At 38.9% G+C, this 26,581-nt stretch overlaps 5 protein-coding genes across 6 annotated transcripts in view; all 5 read right to left on the bottom strand.

Moving 5' to 3' along the window:
• Positions 1-525: 525 nt before the first annotated feature.
• On the bottom strand, positions 526-1,470 carry LOC149016192 (uncharacterized). The gene has a single exon (XM_089156907.1). It carries the CDS (start codon positions 1,330-1,332, stop codon positions 880-882), a length of 453 nt encoding a protein of 150 aa, XP_089013033.1. The 5' UTR covers positions 1,333-1,470; the 3' UTR covers positions 526-879.
• A 1,987-nt stretch (positions 1,471-3,457) lies between these two features.
• On the bottom strand, positions 3,458-6,420 carry LOC149016191 (uncharacterized). The gene is made up of 3 exons (XM_089156698.1): positions 6,363-6,420; positions 4,972-5,373; positions 3,458-3,582 (listed from the first exon to the last, which is right to left on the bottom strand). The coding sequence occupies exons 1-3, from the start codon at positions 6,418-6,420 to the stop codon at positions 3,458-3,460; spliced, it is 585 nt and encodes a 194-aa protein (XP_089012824.1).
• A 1,481-nt stretch (positions 6,421-7,901) lies between these two features.
• Positions 7,902-8,354, bottom strand: LOC149016190 (uncharacterized). Its single transcript, XM_089156697.1, has one exon. The coding sequence runs from the start codon at positions 8,352-8,354 to the stop codon at positions 7,902-7,904; it is 453 nt and encodes a 150-aa protein (XP_089012823.1).
• Positions 8,355-10,372: 2,018 nt separating this feature from the next.
• Positions 10,373-16,644, bottom strand: LOC149016189 (O-fucosyltransferase 31-like). 2 transcript variants are annotated; one of them, XM_089157317.1, is made up of 10 exons: positions 16,159-16,644; positions 15,702-15,764; positions 15,502-15,571; positions 15,249-15,319; positions 15,068-15,156; positions 14,765-14,968; positions 13,511-13,781; positions 11,965-12,192; positions 11,682-11,879; positions 10,373-11,004 (listed from the first exon to the last, which is right to left on the bottom strand). In XM_089157317.1, the coding sequence occupies exons 1-10, from the start codon at positions 16,336-16,338 to the stop codon at positions 10,795-10,797; spliced, it is 1,584 nt and encodes a 527-aa protein (XP_089013443.1). In that variant the 5' UTR covers positions 16,339-16,644; the 3' UTR covers positions 10,373-10,794. The 2 variants fall into 2 exon arrangements, with proteins under 2 accessions (XP_089013443.1, XP_089013442.1); XM_089157316.1 differs by having other exon boundaries at positions 10,374-11,004; positions 15,502-15,583; positions 16,159-16,642.
• Positions 16,645-24,882: 8,238 nt separating this feature from the next.
• Positions 24,883-26,581, bottom strand: part of LOC149016188 (putative ubiquitin-like-specific protease 2B) — a 65,132-nt gene continuing 63,433 nt past the window's right edge. Inside the window, exon 16 of the mRNA XM_089157315.1 lies at positions 24,883-26,050. Within this exon, the coding sequence (XP_089013441.1) occupies positions 25,418-26,050 (633 nt within the window). The 3' untranslated portion in view covers positions 24,883-25,417. The remainder of the gene's footprint in view (positions 26,051-26,581) is intronic.

Raw genomic sequence — 26,581 nt, 5'->3', positions numbered from 1 at the left:
AACCTCGAGCTCGTCCTCTGCCATAGTTGTGAGAGGGGCCATGATTTCGGTTAGTAGGTGGGGGGGGGGGGTGATCTGGTGAATAGATTTAACCTTTAATGAAGGCAAGTCAAGTTGTTGTCTTGTTTGATCTTTGAAGATTTCTTGATTCAATAAAAGGCCTATGAAATCATCAAGGGGAAGAGGGTCAAAACGAGAGGTAATAGAGATGGCAAATGATTCATATTCATGGTCTAAACCACGAAGCATTGTGTGGACAATATTAGCATCAGAAACTAAGCGAGCAGCCTTGTTATTCCATCTTCTTATTATTAATTTGTTTGTATAATTGATCGATGCCTCTGTAATTCCGTATTTGGCCACATTTCTTGGAAAGAAACTTACCATCAGTACCCAATGGATTATAGATTCTATCACGTGTAATATTCTAATCCAACAATACTCATTGGATTTATATTAATTTTTAGATTAGAATTTTACACACAATTGAATCCTATCATGTACCCTCCTCAGGATAGAATCCAAATCCACCCTTACATTCCCCATATTTCTTTTCTACATGTGAACAATTATATATCAAAAATATTTTCTATGAGCATCCAGCGAAGTTACATATCCATGGAAATGCTTCTCTAAAGCTGAACCAGAGAACAATAGGTATATGAAATGATCCATTGATATAACAAAAGTCAGCTGGTAGGTTATACATCATGAACTTCAAATATTATTGTTTTATGAAATTATAAAAGGAAAAAAATATAGAAGCAGAAGAAGGAGAAGAAGGATAACTTGCATAAATTAAAGCAGAGGATCAATAATTGATCAGACCCTTGAGGACTGACTATAGAGGTCTGATATATATATGATCTAACAAGAGTTTTACTTTGCTGCACCCTTTTCCTGGAGATACTGCTTCTTCTCTGCTTCGTTCATGAAAGAGGTGATGGGGAAAGACTTGCCAACTCCCATGGGCGTCTTGAAGGTGATCTTGTCACCATCCAAGCACATCTCTACTATGGGAACCCACACCATCAATTGCCTGGTCTTCACACCAGTCATCTTCTTCATCCTTCCCTTCTCAACATATGCAGTTGTCTCAGCAGCATAACTTGCTTTGGTGTTGGTTGCCTTGTTGAAATCCTCATAGGCAGCTTTGCATTTCCACCACACAAAACCAGTGGCTCTCACTCTCCCACATTCTTCAAGTTCTCCAGTGGGAAGAACACCACTGGGGAACCCCAACTCCTTAAGCAATTCCTCTGAAAATCGATCACAGGCTTCCTTTCCACGAACGATTTCAGCTCCAGCTCTCTCATCTTCCTTGCTTGCCATGATTGAAATCGATATTGTACTCTTTAAGAGACTGGATCAGAAGGAAGGAATTCTTCTCTACTTGCTCTTGAAAGGGTAATGTTGTGATGATCCTGAGTCTCTGTATATGCAGGCTATTTATAAGAGTAAAGCGATGAACCTTACCACCCTTTAATTGCTTTGCAAGAAGCCTTCCATGTTCAAGTAATAGAAAATTATAGGAGACAATGTTGACGATTACAACTTAGACAGAAGACCTTCTAGAGCTACAGTTGATGAAGCCACCGTTTTCAACAGCGGTTGGCTTAAAAGTCTTCGTTCGAGTAATTCACACGAGACGGCATTTATAAGGGGATCGATGACGTTGACCCTTGTAAACCATATATCTAATGTAAACAAAACTATATACTTTTTGGGAAAACAAACAAAAATATATTTCATATAAGACAGTGTTATGTGCCAAAATATTCTTGGCTACGTTTGAAAGCTAAGAAAAGTATTCTATAACATGCATGGTGGTCCGCGGAAACTGGATCCATATCAATTTACATGAATTATTTATCATGTAAATTAGAATTTCACTGAATATTTCAATAATTAAAGGAAATTGTACCTAAAAATCCCTAAATAGCATTTATTTTATCCTAAACAATGGATTGATGATAATCCACCCAAGAGCATATTCTTGTAGACCTTGACATTTAATGTCATCAACTCGATGTATTTCGAATTTTCTCAATATCTAGACACTGAAATACTAAGCTTATATGTCAAGTTTTTGTTAGACTATTAGAATTCACTAATTGACACTATGACCTTAAAAACCTTAGTCTAGTCTTAATCTTGACCTTCCTTCTACAAGATTAGTATGTGGATTGAGGTGTTACATAATATACCATCAGGCATAATTGAACCCATGACCTCTTCATTAAGATATATTGATTTTACCAGCTGAGCAACTTGTGATGTTAATATGCGCCTTAAGTAGATCTATTAAAATGAAATCATTTAGATTTTTTGCATGTAAGTCTCCTTAATGGACTATAAACTAATATTGGGTCCCCTAAATACAATTTATTACTTGTAGTCCTAACTAGACTAACACCATTTACAACAACAACAACAATAAGCCTTGTCCCAACTAAATAGGGTCGGCTACATGGATTCTTGCCCTCCAATCAGTTCGGTTCGAGGCCATGCTAGATACAAGGCCTAAGCTATACATATCCTTTCTCACCACTTCTCCTAAGGTTATCTTGGTCTACCCCTAGCTCTTCTGTTCCTTCAATATGGATTATATCACTTCTCCGTCGGGAGCATTTATAGGTCTCCATTGAGCGTGGCCGCCACCTCAAGCGACTTTCTCTAAGCTTATCACTTTGGGAGCAACTCCCGCCCAACTCTAATATGATCGTTTCTTATCTTATCCATCCTAGTTTTGCCACTCATCCATCTTAGCATCCTCATTTCTCCTTCAGTTTATCTATATGATTCTTTTACCCTAACCTCGCACCGCTCATAGCTGGTCGAACACGGTCCTATAATTTTCCTTTGCTTTAATGGAATCGCCGATCACATAAGCCCCGGCGCCCTCTCCACTTCATCCATCCTATTTTAATTCTTTGGGAAACCTCATCTTCCAAATCACCTCTTTTACTTATGATTGAACCTAGGTACCTAAAACAATCACTCTGAGAAATCTCTTTATCGTCAAGTATCACCACCTCATCATCTGGCTGATCATGACTAAAGTTACAAACTAAATATTCTGTCTTCGATCTACTAAGTTTAAAGCCTTTTGATTCCAAAGCTAATCTCCATGATTCTAATTTGGTATTAATCCCCACTTGGGTCTCATCAATCGACACAATATCATCCGCAAAAAGCAGACTAACACCGTTTAGCCACAGTTAAATGTTTTCAAATTTTCGAACCTTGAGGGACTACAAGACCCCTCAAGTTATTTAACACAATGTATTATGACTAAATCAGCCTTTAATATATATATATATATATATATATATATATATATATATATAACACAATGTATTATGACCCCTCAAGGTTAGATGTTGTTGGTTGGTCTTCAATGGCATCGCCATTTGCTATCTCATCTAGCCTTCTCCATCTTCCCTCCTTGGCTCCTTCAGCACCAAAGTCCTACATCTTCCAACTTAGTGGGCAGTAGATCATTCTCCTTCAGGATCTTGTTCCACATGTCCCTTATCCAACCATCTTCATATTCAGAACGGCAATCCATCTTGAATTGTTCTGCAAGAACTTTCCAGAGATGTTTCCAATTGAAGACATCGTCTCAATCAAGCTGCTTGATCAATCTTTCGTATGTGATCTTCGTCGATTTTCTTTCCTGTCTCGTCCAGGCCCGTTTTGATCTTCTTTCGCTCCACGAAAATTCTGATTTATTGGCAAAGAGACAAAGAAATAGATTCATTATTCCATTCCAATCTAATCAAGAACGGGAGAATGAACTCTTGTCCGGACAGCCACCTGTCCAGAAGCAAGAAACTTCAGTCCCTCTTGCCCGGGGGGGTTCTCCCGTCTTGAGCACGCTGGCTGGATTCTCTGCCCCGGGCCTTCCTGCTGGCTTTCCCTGGGCTTGTTCTCTTGATGGGTCCTGGTCACTGCTAGTTAGCTCTCGTTAATGTAATTGAAAGCTTCACTACTCTTTTCATAAGAAGCTACTGATTCCAAAATGTGATGCTCAGTGATCATATCCACATTGGAAGCCTTAGCATAATTGTACCAAGCAGCTCGAGAGGGAATCTTAGGGGATTACCTTCGTGTTTGCAAATTGCGGCATAGATGCAAAGAGGGCCCGTGATGTTCATCAAATTGAAAGGTGAGAAGCCAAAGAAGTATGATTCCGTTTTAAGTTTAATTTTAATTATACTAATTTCATTTCATCCATTTCATTCAACAGTTGCAATTAAACTAGTCCACGTGTTGTCCATCTGATTGACGGTCATACAGGGAAGGCACATCAAGATGGACAGAATCTGAATTCCCTCCATCCTAACCCTCCTGCCCACCACTAGCATATATTTTTTTCTTCTTTAACTTTGCATCTGAATCAGTCAAAAAGATATTCTATGAGCATGCAGGAAGGCTCCCTCTCCATGGAGATGCTTATGCCAAAGCTGAATTAGGGGAGAATAGGTATATAAGAGATGACCCCTTCATATATACGAAAGTGAACCGGTAATAATAAATCATGAAATTTAAATATTATCGCTTCATGAAATTATTAAAAAATTAATTAATAAAAAAATCAATAAAAAAGAGGACAACCTGCATAACTCAAAGGAGATGTGATCAATAATGACCCCCGAGGACTGACTGTAGAGGTCTGATCTGAAATCTGATCCAAGCAAGTGTTTTATATACTGAAATTTTATGCAACAAGAGTTTTAACTGATTACTTTGCTGCACCTTTTTTTTGCTGGAGATAGTGCTTCTTCTCTTCTTCATTCATGAAAGAGGTATAGGAAAGGATTTGCTAACTCCCATGGATGTCTTGGGGGGGTTTTTTTGTCCCCCCCCCCCCCCCCCCCCCCCCCCCCCCCCCCCCCTTTTTTGGGGTGGGGGGTGGGTGTTTCCCAACCCCCCCCCGCCCCCCGCGTCTGAAGGTGATCTTGTCACCATCCAAACACATCTCTACTATGGGAACCCACACCATCAACTGCTTGGTCTTCACACCCGTCATCTTCATCATCTTTCCCTTCTCAACATACGCAGTTGTCTCAGCAGCATAACTTGCCTTGGTGTTGGTTGCCTTGTTGAAATCCTCGTAGGCAGCCTTGCATTTCCACCACACGAAACCAGTGGCTCTCACCCTCCCACATTCTTCAAGTTCTTCGGTGGGAAGGACCCCACTGGGGAGTCCCAATTCCTTAAGTAGTTCGTCCAAAAATCGATCACAGGCTTCCTTTCCACGGACGATTTCAGCTCCTGCTCTCTTGTCTTCCTTTCTGCCATGCTTAAGAACAATATACTTGAAAGGTAATGGATCAAAAGGATCAAAGGACCTCTTCACTACTTGCTCTTCAAAGAATAATTGTGTGATGATCCTAAATCTCTATATACAGGTTATTTATAAGAGTATAAAGTGGCCAACTTGATCACCGTTGAATTTTTTTTTTTTTTAGGGAGAATTACATCATTACATGATTAACTACTTTCAAATTTTCTTGACGAAATTAGTCACTCAATATTTTCATTCAAAAAACTAACCGAAACTGACCTTGGGTCTTTAAAATTAATCAAAATGCTGACATCCTTTATTTTCCCTTTTTTTTTTTTAATTTTTTTTTCCCCCTCTTCTTCCCCCCCCTCTTTTGGTTTTTTTTTATCATTCCTTTTAAACATTTTTGCAAATGGCTAATTTTAGGGGTAAAGATGTCTAATGTCTATTTTAATTAATTTCTTAAACTTAAAATTAGTTTTGACTAGTTTTATAAACTGAAATACTGAGTGGCTACTTTTATAAAAGAAAACCTAAAAATAGTTAATCGTGTAGTTATCTTATAAGAAAACTTCTGCTTCAAAGGAGAACATGTTGACGATCACAACTTAAATGGAAGACCTTATAGAGCTACAATCAACAATGGAAGACCTACTGGAGCTACAGTCAACAAGCCACCGTTTTCAACCGTGGCAGGCTTAAAGGTCTTCGTTCGACATCATGTGTAATGTGTTTAAATTTTCTTGGCCTTGTTTGGTAGCCAAGAAAAAGAAAAGAAATGAATTCTAGTACATATATACTTGTACATGGAAACTGAATCCATATGTATTTACTTCACCAAAAAAAAATCCACATCTAGTTACACGAATTATTTATCACGTAATTTAGAATCACTGAATATTTCAATATTTTTGGGAATATGTACCTAGAAATGTCTAAATTGCATTTATTTTATTCTAAAGAATGAATAAATGATGATGTAGTATATATTCATATAGACCCTGACATCTTTTATGTCACAAGTTGGATGAAAATCCAAATTTTGTGATCAATGTTGACATTGAGATACCTTGTTTACATGTGGTACGTACACCTATATGTGCTTCTAACAGTGGTGACAACCTCATATTTAGTGGCAATAAGTTCAAGGAGGTCCATATGTTTTAACAAAAAAAATCTAAAGAGGTCTTGGGTTTGAACCTTCCTACAAAACCCTAATCCTTGTGATGCTTACATGTCAAGTCTTAGTTAAGTAATTCGAGTTACAGCTAGAATCAATATTGTTGTAAACACTATTGGATTGGGCAGGCTTCTTACAATCTAACTATGATCCTAAATATTTTAGTCCAGCACCTTAATCTTGACCTTGATGTTGACTGACTAAAAATACAGGAAAAAGCATATTCTACTAAAAAAATTAAAAATAAAAGTATTATTGTATATTGTTATCCTATATCAACAAAAAGTAACCTACAAGGTCGTAAGGCCGGGCCCGGGCCCGCCTCATGAAGTGTTTTATGTTCTACGACAAAGGTCAATATCAGAATTGAGTGTTTGAATTACTTTTTTCCTATTTTCTACCAAAAAAAAAAAAATACTTTTTTCCTATTTTAATTGGTAGGATTAGAAGAGATAATAGGGGGGAAATTGTAGGAGAAGATAATGTTGCCTTAATATTATTGGGTTTCAATTATAATCGTTGGATAATTAGATATCACGTGTTACAATCCTAGACGCTAATTGCAAGGAATGCCAAGGAAGCAAATTGTAGAGGATGGTTAAATCCTAACTAATTAAGGTGTTAAAAAAAAAGACCATTAAAATTTGACACTAACCATTTAGGAGTAGGGGTGTAAACGGACTGAATTTGGATCGGATAGTGGTAATACTATATCTGCATCCTATTATATTCGGATGGATTTGAATAATATTTTATTGGTTTTCTAACGGATTCAGTCGGATTCGGATGATAATCGGATAATTATTTTCTTAAGTAGATTGTTTTAAATGGGCATGAATACAAATTGAATACATGATTTTGACTATCTGTTTACATCTTGACCCTTTTATTTGTGAGGACTAGGTTTGAAATTTAAGAATTCAACAACTTTGGTAGCTATTTTGATAAAAAAATATAAAAATCTATCAAAAAATTTATAAAAATAAGAATAATAAATCTAAATAACTAACCTAATCGAATAATTTTATAGGACGGATAATAATCGGTAAGAAAATGGTATACCCTATCCACATCCTTTTAGTAATTGGACAAATTCAGATACCCCTAAACGAATGCGAATGCGAATTCAGAAGCGAATTTTGGTTTTCCATTTACACCCTTACTTAGGAGTTGACAGGAAACCAATTGAAGCAAAATGAAGGGATTTAACCATCTTCTAAGGTAGACTATCTAAATTGTGAAATTTCTGGTTAGCACATTCGATTAGCGCCGACATACAAAATTATTGTATATGAAGTAATCCTTTATTATTATCATTTAAAACACTAATAATACATGATTAATTTCATTATTGATATTATCCAGGAAATAAAAGAAGAGCAAAAACTCAGTTATTATAAGAAGGTGACTATAGAAAAGAGTTGCAGATTATTTTGCAGCACCCTTTTGTTGGAGATATTGCTTCTTCTCTTCTTCGTTCATGAAGGAAGTGATAGGGAAGGACTTGCCAACTCCCATAGGCGTCTTGAAGGTGATCTTGTCACCATCCAAACACATCTCTACTATGGGAACCCACATCATCAACTGTCTGGTCTTCACGCCAGTCATCTTCTTCATCCTTCCCTTCTCGACATACGCAGTTGTCTCAGCAGCATAACTTGCCTTGGTGTTGGTTGCCTTGTTGAAATCCTCATAAGCAGCTTTGCATTTCCACCACACAAAACCAGTGGCTCTCACCCTCCCACATTCTTCAAGTTCTCCAGTGGGAAGGACACCACTGGGGAATCCCAACTCCTTAAGCAGTTCTTCTGAAAATCGATCACAGGCTTCCTTTCCACGAACGATTTCAGCTCCTGCTCTCTCATCTTCCTTACTTGCCATGGTTGGGTGAGATAGGTAAACCCAAAAAGAGAATGGATCAAAAGGGAGGAATTCTTCACCACTTGTTCTATATGAAGTGATGTGTTGTGATGAATTCCTGAGCATCAACGACAGCCCATTTATAAGCTTTTCTGTTCACACCTTATTTTACCCAAGTCTTCGGTATGAGGTGGCTTTCCATGATGGTTGCTCAAATTGGACGGCCAGAGCTCGTAGACAATTTTGACGCTCATCAAGACTTTTAGAACAAAGGAGCCACTGCTTTCATGGGCGACGAATTCGAAGTATGTTTGAAGTGACTTTCTGAGTGATCAATACGTTAAAAGCACTGAGAATTTGGAAATTTTAGTTAGGCAATTTCCTAGCAATTATATATTTACACCTAGAGATAGAAAATCGATTTCGTGTGTCCAGTGTTTTTCTTAATCAGAGGAGACACTGGGTAGCTCTAGTTAGGCAAGAATTGTCGAGCCAGAATTGTTTATTTTGAATTCATGGTTATCATGTTAATAAAACCAGTCTTACATGTGTCAAAGTAATGGGGATGCGGCCCTTAATGGTGAAGGCAGTGGTCTGGGCATCGTTTGTAGAGACTCTATGGGTAGGGCCCATAAAAGGAGTTATGATCCCGGCCCAATTTGAATCAGCTCTTGAAGGTGAAATTCTGGCGTTAAGAGAGGACATCTTAATTGCTGTTGAGGAGGGGTTTTGCAATGTCCTGATGGAATCAGATTCGCTTGAAGCCATTAAGTTCGTGATTATGAAGGACTTGATTCCAGTGGACATCCAAAACCTAGTCTGGGATATTGTGTCTTTAGCTTCTCGACTTCAAAATGTGTCTTTTCATCATGTTAAAAGGGAGTGTAATGCAGTAGCTGACTTCCTTGCTAGTAAGGCTGTGTCCGTAGCGTGCCGGACTCTTTGGCCTATTGTTGATCCTTGGTTTCTCGATTTTTGTAATCTTGATGCCTTGCGTGGGTCACGCGTTAATATATAGACCCTTTTCTACCCAAAAAAAAAAAAATAACACTTAAATGCCCATCGCTGGGGTTCTGGATGGCTAAGAAAATGATATATTAATGTGATGGGAGCAGAATGGATCATTGGTAAGAGATCAAATTGATTATTGATTAATGGTTACCAATAGGTGATCTTTACTGGGGGAATCTGCTGGTGGTCGACATACCATTACAGGGTTTTTTCAGTTGATAATGACTAATATCTCTTAGTGAAGAGGTCATAGATTCGACTTTTCTTGATCATATATGTTATAGTCCCCACCCCATTTCCCTCTTTTGTTAGGCAGCACACATGACACAACTGACTGCCTTTTTTTCCTTGCAAGTGTACTTAACTGACCTTTAAAACCATCTTTAATGGGTCAATGTCATCAACCTCATTCTCAATCTATTTCGGTCTTCCCTCAACTAATTGATGGTGGAATTATCAGGCTTCTAGAAACTAAAAATGTGATTTTGCTTGGGTGTTACATAATTAATACGCAGCACCTACAGCGTAAGGTCGAGATTTTGCTCGTAATCATAGCATGCACGAGGTGCTGGACAATTATTGCACAGCAGCACTGAAGCACAACCCAAAAGGGGGGGGGGAGGGTCAGGCTTCCAGAATCCATCTTTTAGGGGCTAAGCAGACGATTCCAAACGATTCCAATCTTCAACACCTATGGACGACTTAAGGTCGTTTGCGTGGTAGCCTTCATGAACCGGGTCATTAGTTTAGTTCATCCAATACTTCTAGATGGAGATATAAATGGGGAATCACATTGTTCACTAAAAAGAATTCTGATCTGATTCCACTTCCATAAGAATTTCTATAACCACAACCTGCAAGAAATACTCAGAACCCAGGATAGACCCTGAGTTGATTAAACATGATAACTCCATAAAACTCACGGATTTCTTGTTAACAATAAAGGTCAACCATGGATATAACTTAAGGATGATTAACTAATATAAATTTGGAACAAGAGCCTGAGAAATACCTGCTGGTCAAGTGATACCAGGATAAGATGCCCCACTCTAAATTGAATGATCACCTGACCCAGTACTGATTTGAGAATCATTGCTGGAAACAAGAAGATATGGAACCTATTCATGCATACAGAGAAATCATTTTTCAAGGACAATGTTAAAGATCCCATTGAACACAAGAGAAACTATTGAAAACAGTTGATTACATTCTAAATGGAATAAAGCAGCTGCTTATTCAACCAAACAACACCCCCCCCCCCCACCCCAAAAAAAAAAGTTACACAGAGAACATGAATGATACTGTGAGCAATATGTGTACATTCAATGGATACTTCATACAAATGGGACAACTGGAATCATACTCATTGGGTTTATGGCAATGAACACTGGGGCTGTAAATATTGCACATAGACGTGGATGTTCGATGCAACCTTCACAATTTATTGATGCTAAGCCAGACACATGCAGTCAGGAGCAGGATAAGTATATATGGATTGTTTCTCTTTCTTCAATCTAATCTGCCCTTGTCTATTTTGGTGACCTTCTAGAACTGCCCCTTCAAACTCTGTCCATCCCATACTCTTGTTCAGGAACAGCTGACCCAACAAAGCCATATTAGGCCGTATTGTCTTCAAATTCTCATATGTTCTGTGACCAACCTGTTCATCAAGCAAAAGCTTTCATTAAGCACCTAGAGAAGCATAGGGTGGCAAAACTGCCTAAAAGTTCAAAAAGTCACGCAATTCACACATGAAAACATACTGCCCACAAGAAAATCAATTTTTTAAAAAAAAAAAAATCTCCCTATAATGCCAGACTGGTGGCCTATTTTATATCAATAAATGGGACATCATGCATATGCATCCACAGTAAAGTCAAGGTTCTCCATGGATGCTATGCTCCCAACCAATCCAGTGCCATCTGCTGGGATAATTGTAGCCATTAAACAAGTATGAGGCTTCCTTTGAGTCAGATCAGTGTCTTAATAGTTAAAACAAGGAAGGGTTCAAGAAATCTGAGTGCTGGATGTGCTTTAAAACAGGATTGAACGGTTGCATCATCCTTGATCCATGAATTAGGTGACTAACCCACATAATTCAGATCCGTATCAGATATGTTTTGTACCTGGGAAAGCTACAAACGGTTAACTTGGACTGATACACTCACAGTTCAGGTTTTCAATTGGGTGGTACTCATTTGACTTACAAATCAAGTAGCAATAATGAAACCAAGGGGTCTCACCATCTGTGCTGATTCTAAAAAACAATACTTCAGAACTATGACAAAACGCAGTTTAAAAGAAAGACAGATGCTAGTAGAAGAAAAGAACATTTACCAAGGCATTGTGCATGTTGCCAGGAGATGCAGAGATAAAAATATCACTTTGCATGCTCACATAGTGATCCAATGCAGCTAATAAAGAAGCTTTCCCTTCAATCTTGGCACGTTCCTCTGCAGAAGCAAGACTCTTCTTATCTTCCATCAACGGAAACAACATACGCAACGTTGCAATCCTAGCTTCCCCACCATACACCTAGAAATATCAAATGTCATTCAGGGTGCAAGCTTTGGACAACAACAAAGAATTTAGCCATTCACAGGCAAGATAAATGACAAACCTTATGGGAGGCAAGGTAGAGGCGTGTATTGTTGTCAAACCCCAAAGCTGCTAGCAGCAATCCAATCTCTTCTGGGGTCAGCGGGCAACGGCCCTGACTTCTCAACTCTTCATCAGTAAACTGAGAGTTTAAGACTCTTCCCTGCCATATCACTTGTCTGTACTTTGCCAGAGCAAGTTTTTCTGCTTTGCCTCCACCAAAATCACAGGCTGAATGAGCAGCCATATCCTGGGAAAGGAATAAGTTAGTGAACAGCACATAGACTATGGCTGCCTAAGATCCTCCCAACTCTAAAAAAGTGCAACAACAAAATTCTCTACAAAATTAAAATGAATCTGAAGTCATTAATGAAATAATTAATCAGAGATGGCCAAAACATTTAGGTGGAAGGCTTAACTGAGCTGGAGGGACAAAGGTTATCCATCAACATTTTTTTGGGCTACCAATTGAATATTGGCTGGTGCAAGTTGGGACATGGTAGCCCAATAATCAAAAAGAATGTGGATCGGATCACCTGAACATCATTTGAAAATGATTCTGAGCAAACTTAGTCATCTACTGATACAGGACCACTAAAACTTCCAGGATTAATATTTGCATTATACGTTTCAGGTGAACCATCGAACAGTATCCCTCTGCTCTAGCATATGTACAATGAATACTAAACACATACAGCAGTCTGTCATTGTCCCATAATTGAACACATTGGTAGCTCAAATTTATTGATACTAGTTAAGGAAATGTAGTCACACGTCCAAGAATAGTGACAGTTTCAAAGTTCTGTAAGTTCTTAAATCTTGTGTTGAACATTATTAGTTGAGGCTCAACAATAAAGCCTGAAAATTTAGTCTAAGGATGTGTAAAGGATTTTCAACTTTTCCTAGTAGCATTAAGATTTTAGCATTTCAATGTTCCCAATTCCCATCCACCATAGGAGTTCAATCATGCTGTTTTTAGTCTATTATTGGCAAAATATGTAGTGGTTTAGATTATAGATAATTAACCAAGTTATTAAATTAGGACACGGATTTTAAGACTTCTAGTGAGCATACACACCCATCTTTGCTCATATAAATTGACTTGAGTAAGTTCCAGTTTTCCTAAAGTGGTGAGGCCACTGTTAATGAACTTTCAGAGCTACCTAAATGTATCTCTCTGATCTTTCTTCTATCGATTATTCCTTGTATCCTTCTGTGGATTCTGGCATTCTTACACTCTCCTCCAACCTCTCACATTATATTTCTCCATCTCTTTCTTCTCTCATTAATGACTAATACAAGTACTACACAGTCCCAGAACAGTTTCTTCTTGCCTCCGCATTCTCCTCCTACAAACCTGTTTAGGTCAACCTTATACCTGACCAACTTGTCATTGACACCAAAGAATATTACCGATACAGTAGCAACAGTAATGATTAGTTGCACAGGATAGCTCAACCATATTCCAATGATTCCAAAATTTCGAAGTCCTGAACATCCACTAATGCAACAGGGATCTGGAACCATACGGATCGCTTATGAATGGCATGGATGAGGAAAAATTATACCTTATCAAACCGAAGATGTAACACCACAAATTTCCCAGCTCCCTGTCTATCTTCACCCCCTGTTATCTGCTGCAGGTATTCGCTTCCAGGTCTTGCAGTTTTAGCGTGTGGATACCGAAGGCGACTGATGATCGCCTCTCCCAAGGCTCTGATGTGTGGAACGAAAACCAGTGCTTGAAAATTGACTTTACAACGTAGTCGCTGAATGTCTGTAGGCAAGTTGTCAAACGCCAAACGATGGGAAAATGGGGCAATGGCAGCAATTCCATAGCTGGTCAACCAGAACAGCAGCCTATTACTCATTGTAATCTGGAAATAAATTTACTGACATTGGAAGCTAAGTATAATATGGCTTATTTCACATAGTAGACGTTCCAAACTAACACCATGCAGGAACAGTATATATAGCGATATACAATATCATTGAAATCAATCAGACAATAGAAACTAAACCAACTCCTGCAGCAAAAACATTTCCAGTTCAGAAACACGGCTGTAACTTCAGTTCCAACTTTTTACTCTAATGACTGTTAACTGGCTCTTTAAATGGGGGGAAAATCTCACAATGTAGCACTTAAATATTTCCTTAGGTTTTAATGCAACCTTCGTTCTTAGATGACACCTGAGGTTTAAACTCCAGTCAGCCATTATATTAGGTTCCCCAGATAAAGAACGTTTTGTAAGTGCATGCAATGTAAAACTTTTTCCAAAGATACGAAGACCCCAGAAGCACTACAGAAATTAAGGAAATTTGCAGTGACATTTCAGATATGATATGTCATGAAATTCAGTAGAATGAAGATTACTCACAGGATAGGAGAAGTCTGTCCACTGAAGGAGGAGAGGTGGCTTGAATAAAAATTTAAAAATCCGATGAAAAGGTCTCTCTCATAAGGACCACAGATAATTTTCTCCTGTTTCCTTTTGCTAATATGACCCAAAATTACTGGAAATGAAGAAAAAAATCAGGGAGAACTAAATGCTTCTCAGAACAAGAGAAGGATCCTATGACTGCATTCAGTCCATGTCAACATGGAAAAGATTGATCAGCATATTGGGCATACTTCAAGTAATTTGTGTATTATCTCAGAGAACAAATACATGCTTAAGATATTCTGTTTTCTTTTATTTGGGGGTGGTTGTAGAGTGTTTATTTATAGCACAAAATTCTCGGGTAACTTTTTTCTTCAAGGTTTACAGGGGATTTTGGGAAGGACAGAGATAGTAATAATCTGGACATTGAATGGGACCAACCTCTGTAATACAGGCAAGACATTCTCCAGATACCAATTAGCTGTAGCACGAACAGGTGCTGTTTTGATTCTAGTAGCTCGAATGGCTGTTGCATAATACTCTCTCGTGCTCCATGAGTATTCTTCAGGTAGCTCCTTAACTATAGAAACCTCATCCTTCAGGACTTCAATAAAGTGATCCACATCAAATATCTCTGTGAATGTACTGCAGAGTAAAAGCAGTATCACAAAGCTTCCATCTTCAACAAATTAAAGACAATGCAATTGGACTAGAAACTAGTACTCAGAAATTGAAGAAACATACCTCGAATCCTTCCAAACAGGATTTACTTCAAGGTGTGGAATCACAAGGGTTGCATTCAAAATTTTGGCAACAGCAACTGCATCACAAATCTAGCGAAGGAAAATGATAAGATAAAAAGATCTAGAAATACTCACATATTCAAAAATAACCTCTTAAAAGATCCACAAGTACATATACTTACCCCCATTCTCTGCTGGTTCAGCCCTCCATCCAGAAATATTTGTATATATCCCTGAGATTTTGTGGGTAAAGCTACCCAAAAAAAAAAAAAAAAAAATAGGAGTTTATCAAGGAACAATATCATTGATTAACCTTATTGCTGAAACTTTTGCCAAATCATTCAACCTTACTACCTTATGCTGCCTACAAATAATAATTTTCTTTGAAAATATTGACAATGTAAATTAGAGTAATTAATAGTGTCTTCCACTCACAAGGGGGCTTTATAGACTCAATGCAAGGTTTCCAGCCTTGATCAGCCAAGGGAGACCAGATATCCGACTGCTGCATATTTGACTGCAAATAAACGGCAACTTTTTTAGCCCAGGGAGTTATATGCAGACGAATTCTTGAATGGAATCCAGCATAATATTCCTAGAGAGACAACTAACCAACAAAAAAGCTATTTACTCACAGTTTTTCGTTGCAAAGCACCTCTTAGAAGTGGCAAGTGCCTAGGCTTAGGAGTATTCCATTCCTACAAAATGGGCAAACAGCACAGAAATCAATTCTTTGCAAAATGGCTTAATCCCATGTCAGTAGATAATGGGAAAATCCCTCTTATCTCAAAAATCTTCAGCAGCAACAAATCCTAGAAAAGCAACCCTTCAAACCATAGTGAACAAGACATTTAAGCTATCCTAGCACTCTACCCATATCCAGAAGCATCAATTTCTAAGCTAACGAAACACCCCCCCCCCCCCCAACAACACCACCCCCAAAAAAAAGCATCAAGAACTACTGGGTCCAGCAAAATTGGATTTTGGTTGATTCCCACAAAATTGAAACCAAAACACACCAATAAAAGCAACCACTTTGCTTCAGCATTAAACAAAAACCTAAGACTTGGGAAGTGTTAGAGAATTACATACCGAAAAAACAGAAGGATAGGCATGACCCAATGGAGTAAAGAGAGAAGGTAAGAAAACCGGGAGAAGTAGCACCAAGAGACCAGCAAAAGCGCTTCTCTGAAACTGAAAGCTGTAATGAGACTTCATCATCACCGAACCCTCCACTGAAAACAACTTAGCTCTGCTAGATGAAGAGCTCATTCAGAAGCAGAATCAGGGAAAGATCAGTTAAGGGATCGACCACATTGATTGCCGACAATAACGGATATCTTTTTAGGTAAACCCACCATTCGATCAACAAACGCTGTCACGCCGTCCAAGTTATAATGCAGTGAAGACCCATATGTCACCAGTTAAACAGGGTTGAGAAATGGGAAAAAGGAGAAAGACAGATTACTGTAGTGCTTTTTCAAGCCTTTGCCATCCAAAGCTTTCTCGTGGCTCCACGAAGTCACCGACACCTCAAAACTCATGGATCCGTGAAATCACATTGTTATTCTACTTGGGCTGCTTTGTAAGGAATCAGATTACCGTTATCAATCATGATATCATATTATCATGTATAAAAATGATCAAAACACGGGAATCTCGGAGTTCTTGAAGTTTGCATTTTTAACCCCGATGGTGAAGGGAGAATCTCTTGACCCTTTTGCTCAAAAAATTGAATAAATTTTCATGATAGGAAAGCATTTCTTTAATTATTCATTATGGAATTTTGGGTTGCTACTTGCCACCCAAAAAATATTAGGATTCTTGGACATCCCATGAATTATGAATAGAATAATTTGGCTAAATTGCTTCAAGTGTTAACAATTAATTTGGAATATAGAAAATGATAGAATCTTTCTATTTCTAGTATGTTCAATTTTTTTAAGTGAGTATTGTAGAGATACTACATTGATAGTAATATATTGTATTATTTGGCAAATCATTTTGATTTTACTTCACTAAGTAATTAAAGTAGATTAAGTAACATTGCATCTATATAGAGATATATAAATCACACTCTTATTGTAAAGAGAATTCACACATTTAAACACAAACCTATGTTATTTACTTTATGATTAACATACCAAAAGTGGGAATGAAAGGATCGTAACAGAATCTAACCAACCACAAGGTGGATGTAGGTCAAACTGTTGATTGGTGATCTAATAAGGCTCTCCTAGCTAAAACATTAGCGAAGTCATAACTCATCTACGAACAAAAGTGAACTATGACACATAGAGAGAATAAATTTGTTAGAGCTTGCATGTTGGAAATAAGGCCTTCATACCATACTACACCTAGACATGCAATGATGCAAATAGTTTCAGTTATGAGTTCCATTATCCCTAATGTTTAGAAATGTCATCATCAAAATAGTCACTAGGACTATTAACCACAAGGTCGAAGGTTCAAGCCCTTCTTCTAGCGCATTTCACCCATATTTTGAGTGCCTTAGCTTGGTGTATATGAAATACTAGGAATACTGCACTTTTTAGAGGGATTGATGCCTCCATAATTCATACAATGACTACTTTCTCTTATCTATGTGCAGATATACAATCTCACATTATGGATCTTCAAAGGGCTCATGGGGATCCTCATCCAAGACTTAGTCATCTCGTTTCTAAAGAACTTGCTCTCTTTCAAATTTTCGTTGATGGATCATGGGATAGTTCTTCACATAAAGGAGGTAGAGGGTGCATCATGTGGGACTATAATGGTGGTTTTGTAGCAGCTCAAAGCAGATGTGGTCATAGTGCTTTAGCAACTTTAGTTGAACTTGAAGCAATTAGAGATGGCATTATTCTGAGTTCCTCTTTAGGAGCGGTTGATTTGCATATTCATTCAGATTGTTTACCTGTTGTTAGTGCTCTCTAGGGTCTTCCCTCATCTTTAGATTGGATGTGTCTCAATTTAGTAGTAGATATTTTGAAGCGTTGTTCTTTCTTTCATAGGGTTTCTTTTAATTATATTCTTAGAATTGGCAATGGTTTTGCTGATTTCCTTGCTAAGGGTGCTTGCAGGTTATCTCTAGACAAATCTTGGTGGGGTATACCACATTTGTTTATTGTGGATTCCTCTCGTTTGTATAGGTCTTTTGACCTAAACTCTTTCATTTAATATATTTGTTGCTTTATTGTTTTGACAAAAAAAAAAAAAAAAAAAAAAAGATAGTGAGAGGAGTATTAAACTCATTAGTCTTATTGCCTCTATATAAAAGGTTATCACCCATATATTGAAAGCATGTGAACATAGAGATGGTATATTTGGAATATTAAAAATAAGAATAAATAATGTTGGCCCCTTCTATTATAACTTAATTACTAAAATGATTTTATTTTTATGAAATTACTATTGCCCCCCCCCCCCTCAATTGTAACAGTGTTAAGAGACTGTTACATTTGAATGTTTAATGTCTATTTTGTCCTTCTAGAATTAAGAAGTCAAAAAACAATACTATTCATTCAAGAAAAAACCATATCAAGTATCAATTTTGCTTTTGTATTTTTATCATTTTGAATTTAAAAAAAGACTATCTAAATAATTATTTTTTCGGTTAAGAAATAGAACTTAAATTTGTTAACGTAAAATTAGATAATAAATAAACAAAAACGTAATAAAGGTAGGAATTTCTTAAAATTGATCACATCAAATTGGAAAGTAAGTAACAAAAACTAAAAAATAATACCAAATTGAAAAGTAAATATAACAAAAACTAAAAAACAAGGAACTACCAAATTAGGATTAATTTTTTTCTTGACTATTAAGATAATAATGTAATTTAATATAAAGTATAAATAAGTAAAATAAAACGTTAGGGTTATTTTGAAATTTTTAAATAAATAAAAACGGTCACATCATCATGTAACTAACAGTTTAACGATAGAGAGACAATAATAATTATAGGTTAAATTTAAGGTTAAATTAATAATTTTAAAAAATATATGAGATAAAATAATAATTAAGCTAAAAGCAAAGGAGCAAGAGCAATCATCCCTTAAAAATAGCTTTGTTTTCAATCTCTCACCCTACATAATATCAAGCATATCTTATCTTCATATATCAGGGGATGAAAGCATATTGGTATCTCCAAGGCCCCAGGGCCAGCATGTCTTGCCCTCAGCACCGCTACTTGGAAACCTCTACTTATCTTATCTTCTGCTAACTCTAGAGGCGCTTCTTGTGTTCTCAACCATTCATAGTGGGTTGAGGTGCCAACCTGGTGTTGGGATTACAGGTTCTTCAATGAGGTCGCTGTCTCGTGAACCTGTGAATCCATCATGTGAGACCCTACCTCTTAAAAGAACAAAGCTAATTTTAGATTTTCAACACCTTCAGCTGGAATAGATACAAATGTGATAAGGTCAGATTTTTTGTAATACAACTGGTCTCAGATAAAACAAAGATGCCATACCATTCAAGTGTTCAGCTTCTCTCCATCCCCCTCCTAAGTTCTGACCAGACATGAGCAGGGGTAGACCCCACCCAAGCAGATTATTTTGACCTTGCTTGGTTCTGATTGGAAGGAGTCGAAACAGTCAACCAGTCAAAGAGGATTCAAATCCCAGAACTCCTTGTGGCTTTGGCTTGTCCACCCTAGATTTTCGTTCAGCAGAGAGATGAAATCTTGCTGATGGATCCTTAAGCCTTGTACTGTCAATCTTCCTCAGTACAAGTTTATGACTTCACCTACATCACTCTATCCGATAGTCTAAGGCAACCATTGGTAAATATACCTTAAAAATAGTATTGAAATTTTATCGTTCTATTTCCATCCAATTCTTTATAGATACTTGACATATGTCTACTACCCAATTGTTTAGCATTGTATTAATTTCAACTATAAGATCTTTAAGTGGATATGTGTGATGCATCCACCAAGAACTGATGGAAATAGATGATACAAAAAATGTACACGAGTTATCAACTAAGTCAAGGCCAACAAACAGAGGAAGGGTGTTACTAGGGAAGATAACAAAGGAAGTATCAACTACATTACTAACCCCCCCCCCCCCTCTCTGCAACAGGGCTGAAATCAATTAACTGAAAGGCAGATAATAAATCCCATGAATCTGGTCCACAACTGAAAGGCTAGATGAACTCATGCTATTGGTCCACAAATTTGATTACCACACCAGAAACTTTTGCTGTAGTCCATGTCATCTAAGTAGATCTGGGTCTTAAGTGTTCACACTTGTGATTCAACCCCCTATCTCTCACTGTTAAATGACTGAAATCCTTGATCTCATTTGAGATCACAATCTTATATTTATAGAATATGACAGCAGTACAATATATGAAAAACAGTACACATGTGCTACACTCTAACCATACACATGTGCTACACTCTAACACCCTCCCGCAAAGTCAAGGGTCCCTCAAGACCTTGAGTTTGGGCGTGTCCAAAATAGCGGAGGGCTTTAGTGAGTTCGCAGTTGATCATTTGTGGTAGCACAAAATCTGTTTAGCACCTTATCCGACAGTGAATCACCTCTGTCTTCGTTGGCTGATGGTTTGCGTCATAGAGTGCACCATATTATCACATAGACCGGAGGGGCTTGGGTCCTCTTCCCGAGGGCGGTCCGTGCTGGTGTGGGGGCTGCCGATTTCCTCTGGTGCTGGCGCAGTGTTTTCTTGGTTGCCGTGTTGGGCCAGTTAAGATAACCACTTGCGTTTTGATCCGGCCCCAATCGGCTCGGTGGCCTCTGGTAGAATGCTGAGATGACCAACAACAAGTACCCTTCAAGTCAATCTTTTGGCTACAATGAACCTCTTGAGGGGGCCAATTGGGCTTATTCACCGAATATATGTCGGGTCGAGTAGTTATATTGAAGACCACCAACCAAACTCGATATGTGTGGGATCAGCCATTGGGCTAGTGACATGCGGTAGGAGACATAGGAGTGGAATGGCTTCGCATCAATAGCCGCTCGGTTCAAAAGTGTAGTATATATTTTTGTTGAGATAAGAGAATCCCATTTTTGAGAGGAATGGTTCAACACCCAAAAATACCGCGGGACCTAAGTCTTTGGAGCAACTCGGATGCCGTGGTGGGCATCATAGTATGTGAAGGGCCCTGTGGTATATCATCACGTAACAGAACATCAAGTTGTTGTAGGGTGTGCCGATGATTGAATCGGTTTTAGACCATCAAATCCATGTTGGAGAGTACTAGGCGTTGAAACCTGCCCTTGGTGCTTGTTTGGGCCATGGGATTTTGCGTTTGCAAACATAGAAGGATTGAGGTCCACATACCTGGCGGTTGGTGCATTTTTCTTCGGTTAGATTACCATTGAGCATTGTTCATCAGGTGGAATGGCCATTTGGAGCGGCCAAGGCAGTAATGCGAATGGTAGTAGGTTTTACCACGGTTAAAGTCTCGTCATAATCCAACCGTATTCTTGTGTATATCCTTTAGCTACTAGGCGAGCCTTGTGGCGTTCTATGGTCCCATTAGCCTTCGTTTACCGATGCCACTTACATCCTGTTTCGCGATCAATGGTGGAGGGTGCCAGTATGATTGGACAAGGCATTAAACTCGGTATCCATGGCGTGCGGATAAGTGATTTAGAGGCTTGACTATAACAAGTTGGTTCATCCTCGGATGAGAGTGAGTGGCAGAGGAATAGGATATCGAGCATAGTAACTTTTAGGTACTTTGGGATGCGGGTCCCATCCATGAGCGAGTTACCATAGGATGTTTTGATATCACGGTGGGATGTGAATTGGCGCCTTATTAATGCGGTCTCGATAATGTTTATCAACGGTCCTGTTTTAGTTACATCAATATGATCAAGAAGGCCCATTAACAAAACTAGTAGGATTCCAGCCCAACATGTAAAACTTCATTAGTAGGCCCATATGTGGAGTGTTGTTGCAGATGTATTCAGTGAGATGGGCAGCGGCAATCGACCACCATTCAAAAGTATTAGATCCATTTGAGAAACTAAGGATCACATGTAGAACAACAACTGCAGAATTTTCAGCCAAATGACCCAATCAGCTGCGAGTGGTAGCGCGGTGTCTGAAATCCTTCGTAGAACAACAACTTCATAATTTTCGGGAGAAAATCCAAAGTAACATCATAATTTTCCCGGTGCTGAGTTCATTCATCGGTGAGCGAATTGAGAGTCTTCGCGATGGCTAGAAGCATGAGCACAACCTTGGAGACTTCACCCAAGAATGTGAGTCAATAGCTGCTGATTTGTCTTGCATAGGTGGGGCGGGCGGTCTTAATGTCTTGCGGTTTGTGGTGTATTATGAGGTTCCCATGTGAAGAGCGGCGCGATGAGCAAGGATGAGCTGGTTTAACCATATTTGCGGGTAGAGACAAGAAACATATGAAGGAGTTGTGATAAAGAAAGTGGAAGCGGAAGAATGCTCTAATGAATGGAAGGATTCATCAAAGATAACATGACAATACAATCTTTCCGGTGATAAGACAAACATTTATACCCATGATGTTTAGGGCGTAGCCTAGAGCGATCGAAGACCTAAAATCAAGTTTGTGTTTATGAAAAGGCCTTAAGGGAAAGCAACGACATCCAAACACTTTAAGGGTATTCGGGATGTCGATTAAAAGTTTATGAGTGTCAAAACTTAAGCGGTTGTGGCGGCGATTATATGAGGTGGCGGTGAAAGCCTCGGACCGATTTCAATGGCAGCGAATGAGCAAGCAAGCCCATTTCAACAATATGACGATGTTTCGTTCGCACGGCCATTTTGTTCGGATGTGTGAGGACATGACAACGATGTATTGCCACAAGCTGTAGAAAGTAGTGAGCTCCTAAATTCCCCACCCGTCGTTGAAAACTTTTAAGAGGCAGAAATTGGTTTTCAGCAAGAGCTTTAAAGATTTGAAAAACTCAGAGCATCGACTTTTTAGCAATGGTGTAAAGCCATGTGAATCGGTAAAATCATCCACAAATGAAATATAATAACGTGACCTTCGTGAGAGAACAGAGGAAGGCCCCCACAAGTCGAGTAAACTAATTGTAGAGGAGCGGTAGTAGTAGTGGAGCAAGAATGAAAAGGTAAGCGGTGTGATTTACCTAGTTGACAAGCGAGCAAACGAGAAGAAGTCGAGAACCGGAAGATGGTAGATGAAATTGATTTATTAAACGAGTCACGGTGGGAAAACTAGCATGGCCTAGGCGAAAGTGCCAAACATCGGAGAAACACGAGACTAGAAAGAGCGAATGAAATTAGCATGCAACATCACTGGGAGTTTATAAATGCCATTATCAGCGGGACCTCGAGAAGGGCCGGGCCCGAGCACCGATCCTTAACAACAAAACCATATGCACCAAATTCAATCACAACATCATTATCACAAGCAAACCGATGTACGGACAACAAGTTATGAGCAGCGGTAGGCACATGAAGAACATTATCAAGGTGAAAACTATGATCATTAACGAGAGAATGATGAAGAACCGGTATGAGAGATGGAAAGACCTGAATCATCACCAAGGCGAACGAATCGGGACCAAGATATTCCGGAGACCCGAGAGCACCCAACTCGAAGTGATGTGATGAGAAGCACCCGAATCGGGTATCCAATTCATAACACCATGATTTGCGGTAGCAAGATTAGCTTGAGGAGAGTTCCAAGATGAAGTAGAACCCAAAGCGGATCTCGAAGCATAGCGTTGAAGATGAAAGCAAGATTTTGCATTATGGCCGGGACGATCGCGAGATCGACAAAGCGAGGAAGAACCGACGACCGCCATGCGCCCTCCGGAGGACACAAACGACCACCAAACGGCCATTAGAAAATCGAGAGTTGAAGGACGTGAAGCAAAACCACCGCGAGATAGACGAGAAGCGGGGTGGTCGCCACTTGAGCGGTAACATTTGTAAGATCTTGCAAACGAGGACAAGCGCATCTCTTCACAATATAGAAGACCATACGGATCGGACATCTTGATCGGAGTGTCACGAGTAGTGACAGTGACGCGCGATACTCGAGCTCAAACCACCAAGAATGAACAACACCGGATCGACTCCGAAACCGGCTGTGATGCGAGAGCAAGAGCATCGAAATCTTCTTGAGTTTTAGCAAATAGTCGCCATGGAATCGAACCCTTTTAACATGATGTAGTTGCATCGTAGCTGCATAACTCTCGCCTGAGAAGACGAAGCAACGCGCGACAACGCAGCCCGACCTCGCCGCGGTGTTAAGACCGACGACTTGCGGTGAACAGGTTCCGTGAGGCTCGGCGGAATCCAACTAAGAAGAAGTTGATCTTGGTACGCCAAGTGAGGAAGTCGGGATTTTCGTTGGTGAAGCCGAATCAAGATTCAAAATCGGTGAAGGTTTAGGTTTAGTACCATCAATCAAACCCATCATACCGAACATCGAAGCGGAGGGAGAAATTGACTCCGCCATACGAGATAGTTCTCGGGAGTTAACCGAATTGAAAGAAAATGGTGAACATTGGGAAAACTCGTTGATGGAGAAGACAAACCAGATGGAAACGCCATGGATGGAGCAGCCAAGGATGGAGCAGAAGAAAGACCAAAGAATCGAGTCAAGAATCAAGAAGATAAGAGAGAGAGAAAGAGCGCAGGATAGCAGAGATTTAAAGACCGCAGGAACGACCTCTGTGATGATACCATGTTAAATGACTGAAATCCTTGATCTCATTTGAGATCACAATCTTATATTTATAGAATATGACAGCAGTACAATATATGAAAAACAGTACACATGTGCTACACTCTAACCATACACATGTGCTACACTCTAACACTCACTAACATTTAAAGATCATCAATAGCATTCCAAGCATATTTTTTGATACATGCAACCCAGTGGCTTCATTTCAAGCGCATTCTGTAAGAGTGGTTAGATAGTTATAATAATGCAGGGCAGCCACAACATGATCTAAGCGGCAGCCATTATTCGGTACGCTGGCTAAGGAAATTCTCTTCTACTTTGTTACTTAAAAATTGATGACCAATATGAACACGTAGAAGTAGAAAGCAAGGTCAGCCCTGAAACAAGATCAGGAATACCTGTTGAGACAGCCTGATATATTTACACAACCATCCAGGAGCAGCAACTGTGATTCATTTACAAGAAATTATACCAGAAATGGACCTGATGAATTCATCCAGCTATTCTTTCTATCTACTTATCCCTTATAATCAACATGACAAATCCCTAACACTCATTGTAGAGATTAAACAAATATTCACAGACTAACAGTTTAATAGTGTATCATAAGGTGCAAAATTCCCAATGGTTAGCCAGGGAATACAATGTAGTCCCCCTATGAGCTTTCTGTCAAGATGTAAGCCTTGGGCGCTTTTTAAATGGCTCCCTGAACGATTCTGACAAAGAATCCCCACTAAGTTCCACATCATTACCTTCAATATCCACGTCCCTTGTCACGTCAACCTCCCGATGAGATGAGGTGCTATTTTCTGGTAAAGAGCAAAGAGGACCATCAGGCTCGTTGCTATTAGCCAGTCTATTCATCTCTGGTGAATCTTCAACAATATGGCTTTCTGAATTCTCATCATCTACCTCTAGAGAATCTTCAACAATGTGTCTTTCAAGATTTACTTTGTCAGGTGAATCAGGGCATTCTGTGATACACCCAACATTTTGTGGTGATGCTTGACTCAGCTTCTGGGGATATTGACAATTCGGAGATGCCACATCCTTCATTAAATCATGCTCATCAGGCCCTCCTGGTGAACTAGGTGATCCACAATCTGAAGGACTGTGGTAAGTCTCCCCATCGCAGCGTTCCTCAAGATCCATAGATACTTTTGGGTCCAAAAGCATCTCAAATCTTTCACACTCTTCAGAGGAATGTGAAGAAGTTTCACAATCTTCTTTTGTCAATGCTGCCAGTGGTTGACGATCTGCTGATGGAGAGAACTCAAATTGCTCACAAGATTCTGAATCTTCCTGTTGCCAAACCATAATCAGGGAACAAGCAAGGAATTTAGATATCACATGGATTTCCATGAGTTCCATCAAAATATTGTTAAGAATCTTCTAGGCTAAAATGGCATTCTAGTGAAAGACAAGGCTAAAGGAATTTTATAAATGGCCCAGTACTTCAATTTAAAAAGGGAACAAAAACATAAGAGCCTTGAAAAGAGAACATGACAAGTCATATGGTTGATCTGAGACACTTGAATTGGTAAAATTCGAAAGAGAAAGAGTCTTTAACATTCCTACAGCAGTCTTAAGACTCGTATGGTTTTCTGCAAGTTTCATTAAAATATTGTTAGGGATCTGCTTGGCTACGTGATCCATATATTCACAAAATTAAGCATCACTTTCAGTAAGCAGCAACTGCATAACATACTCGCAACTTTTTTCCCACTCAATACTCGTGCTTTTTCTATTTACAGCACGTCTTATTAATTAGCTTAATACAAGATACAAACTTCATTGGTAAATCCCCCGTCGCTGACGATATGCTGATGGAGC

The sequence above is a fragment of the Hakea prostrata genome, chromosome 5 (assembly GCF_041222555.1).
Source record: "Hakea prostrata isolate BN-2017 chromosome 5, UWA_Hpros_2, whole genome shotgun sequence".
NCBI lineage: Eukaryota > Viridiplantae > Streptophyta > Magnoliopsida > Proteales > Proteaceae > Hakea > Hakea prostrata.
Note: the sequence above shows the minus strand (reverse complement) of the source record. Positions and strands in the feature narration are given on the sequence as shown.

Bases quoted from the DNA above. Each gene is read 5' to 3' on its own strand.
- LOC149016189 (XM_089157316.1), bottom strand. From the start codon at position 16,338: ATGAGCTCTTCATCTAGCAGAGCTAAGTTGTTTTCAGTGGAGGGTTCG. The intron at 15,584-15,701 runs GTGAGTAAATAG...GTTTATTTGCAG, and splicing joins GTGCTTTGCAACGAAAAACT to TCAAATATGCAGCAGTCGGA. The intron at 11,880-11,964 runs GTTTGTCATTTA...TGATATTTCTAG, and splicing joins TCTACCTTGCCTCCCATAAG to GTGTATGGTGGGGAAGCTAG.
- LOC149016190 (XM_089156697.1), bottom strand. From the start codon at position 8,354: ATGGCAAGTAAGGAAGATGAGAGAGCAGGAGCTGAAATCGTTCGTGGA.
- LOC149016192 (XM_089156907.1), bottom strand. From the start codon at position 1,332: ATGGCAAGCAAGGAAGATGAGAGAGCTGGAGCTGAAATCGTTCGTGGA.
- LOC149016191 (XM_089156698.1), bottom strand. From the start codon at position 6,420: ATGAGGTTGTCACCACTGTTAGAAGCACATATAGGTGTACGTACCACA. The intron at 5,374-6,362 runs GTATCTCAATGT...TATTCTTTGAAG, and splicing joins ACGTACCACATGTAAACAAG to AGCAAGTAGTGAAGAGGTCC. The intron at 3,583-4,971 runs GTGACAAGATCA...AAGTTCTTGCAG, and splicing joins AGTAGAGATGTGTTTGGATG to AACAATTCAAGATGGATTGC.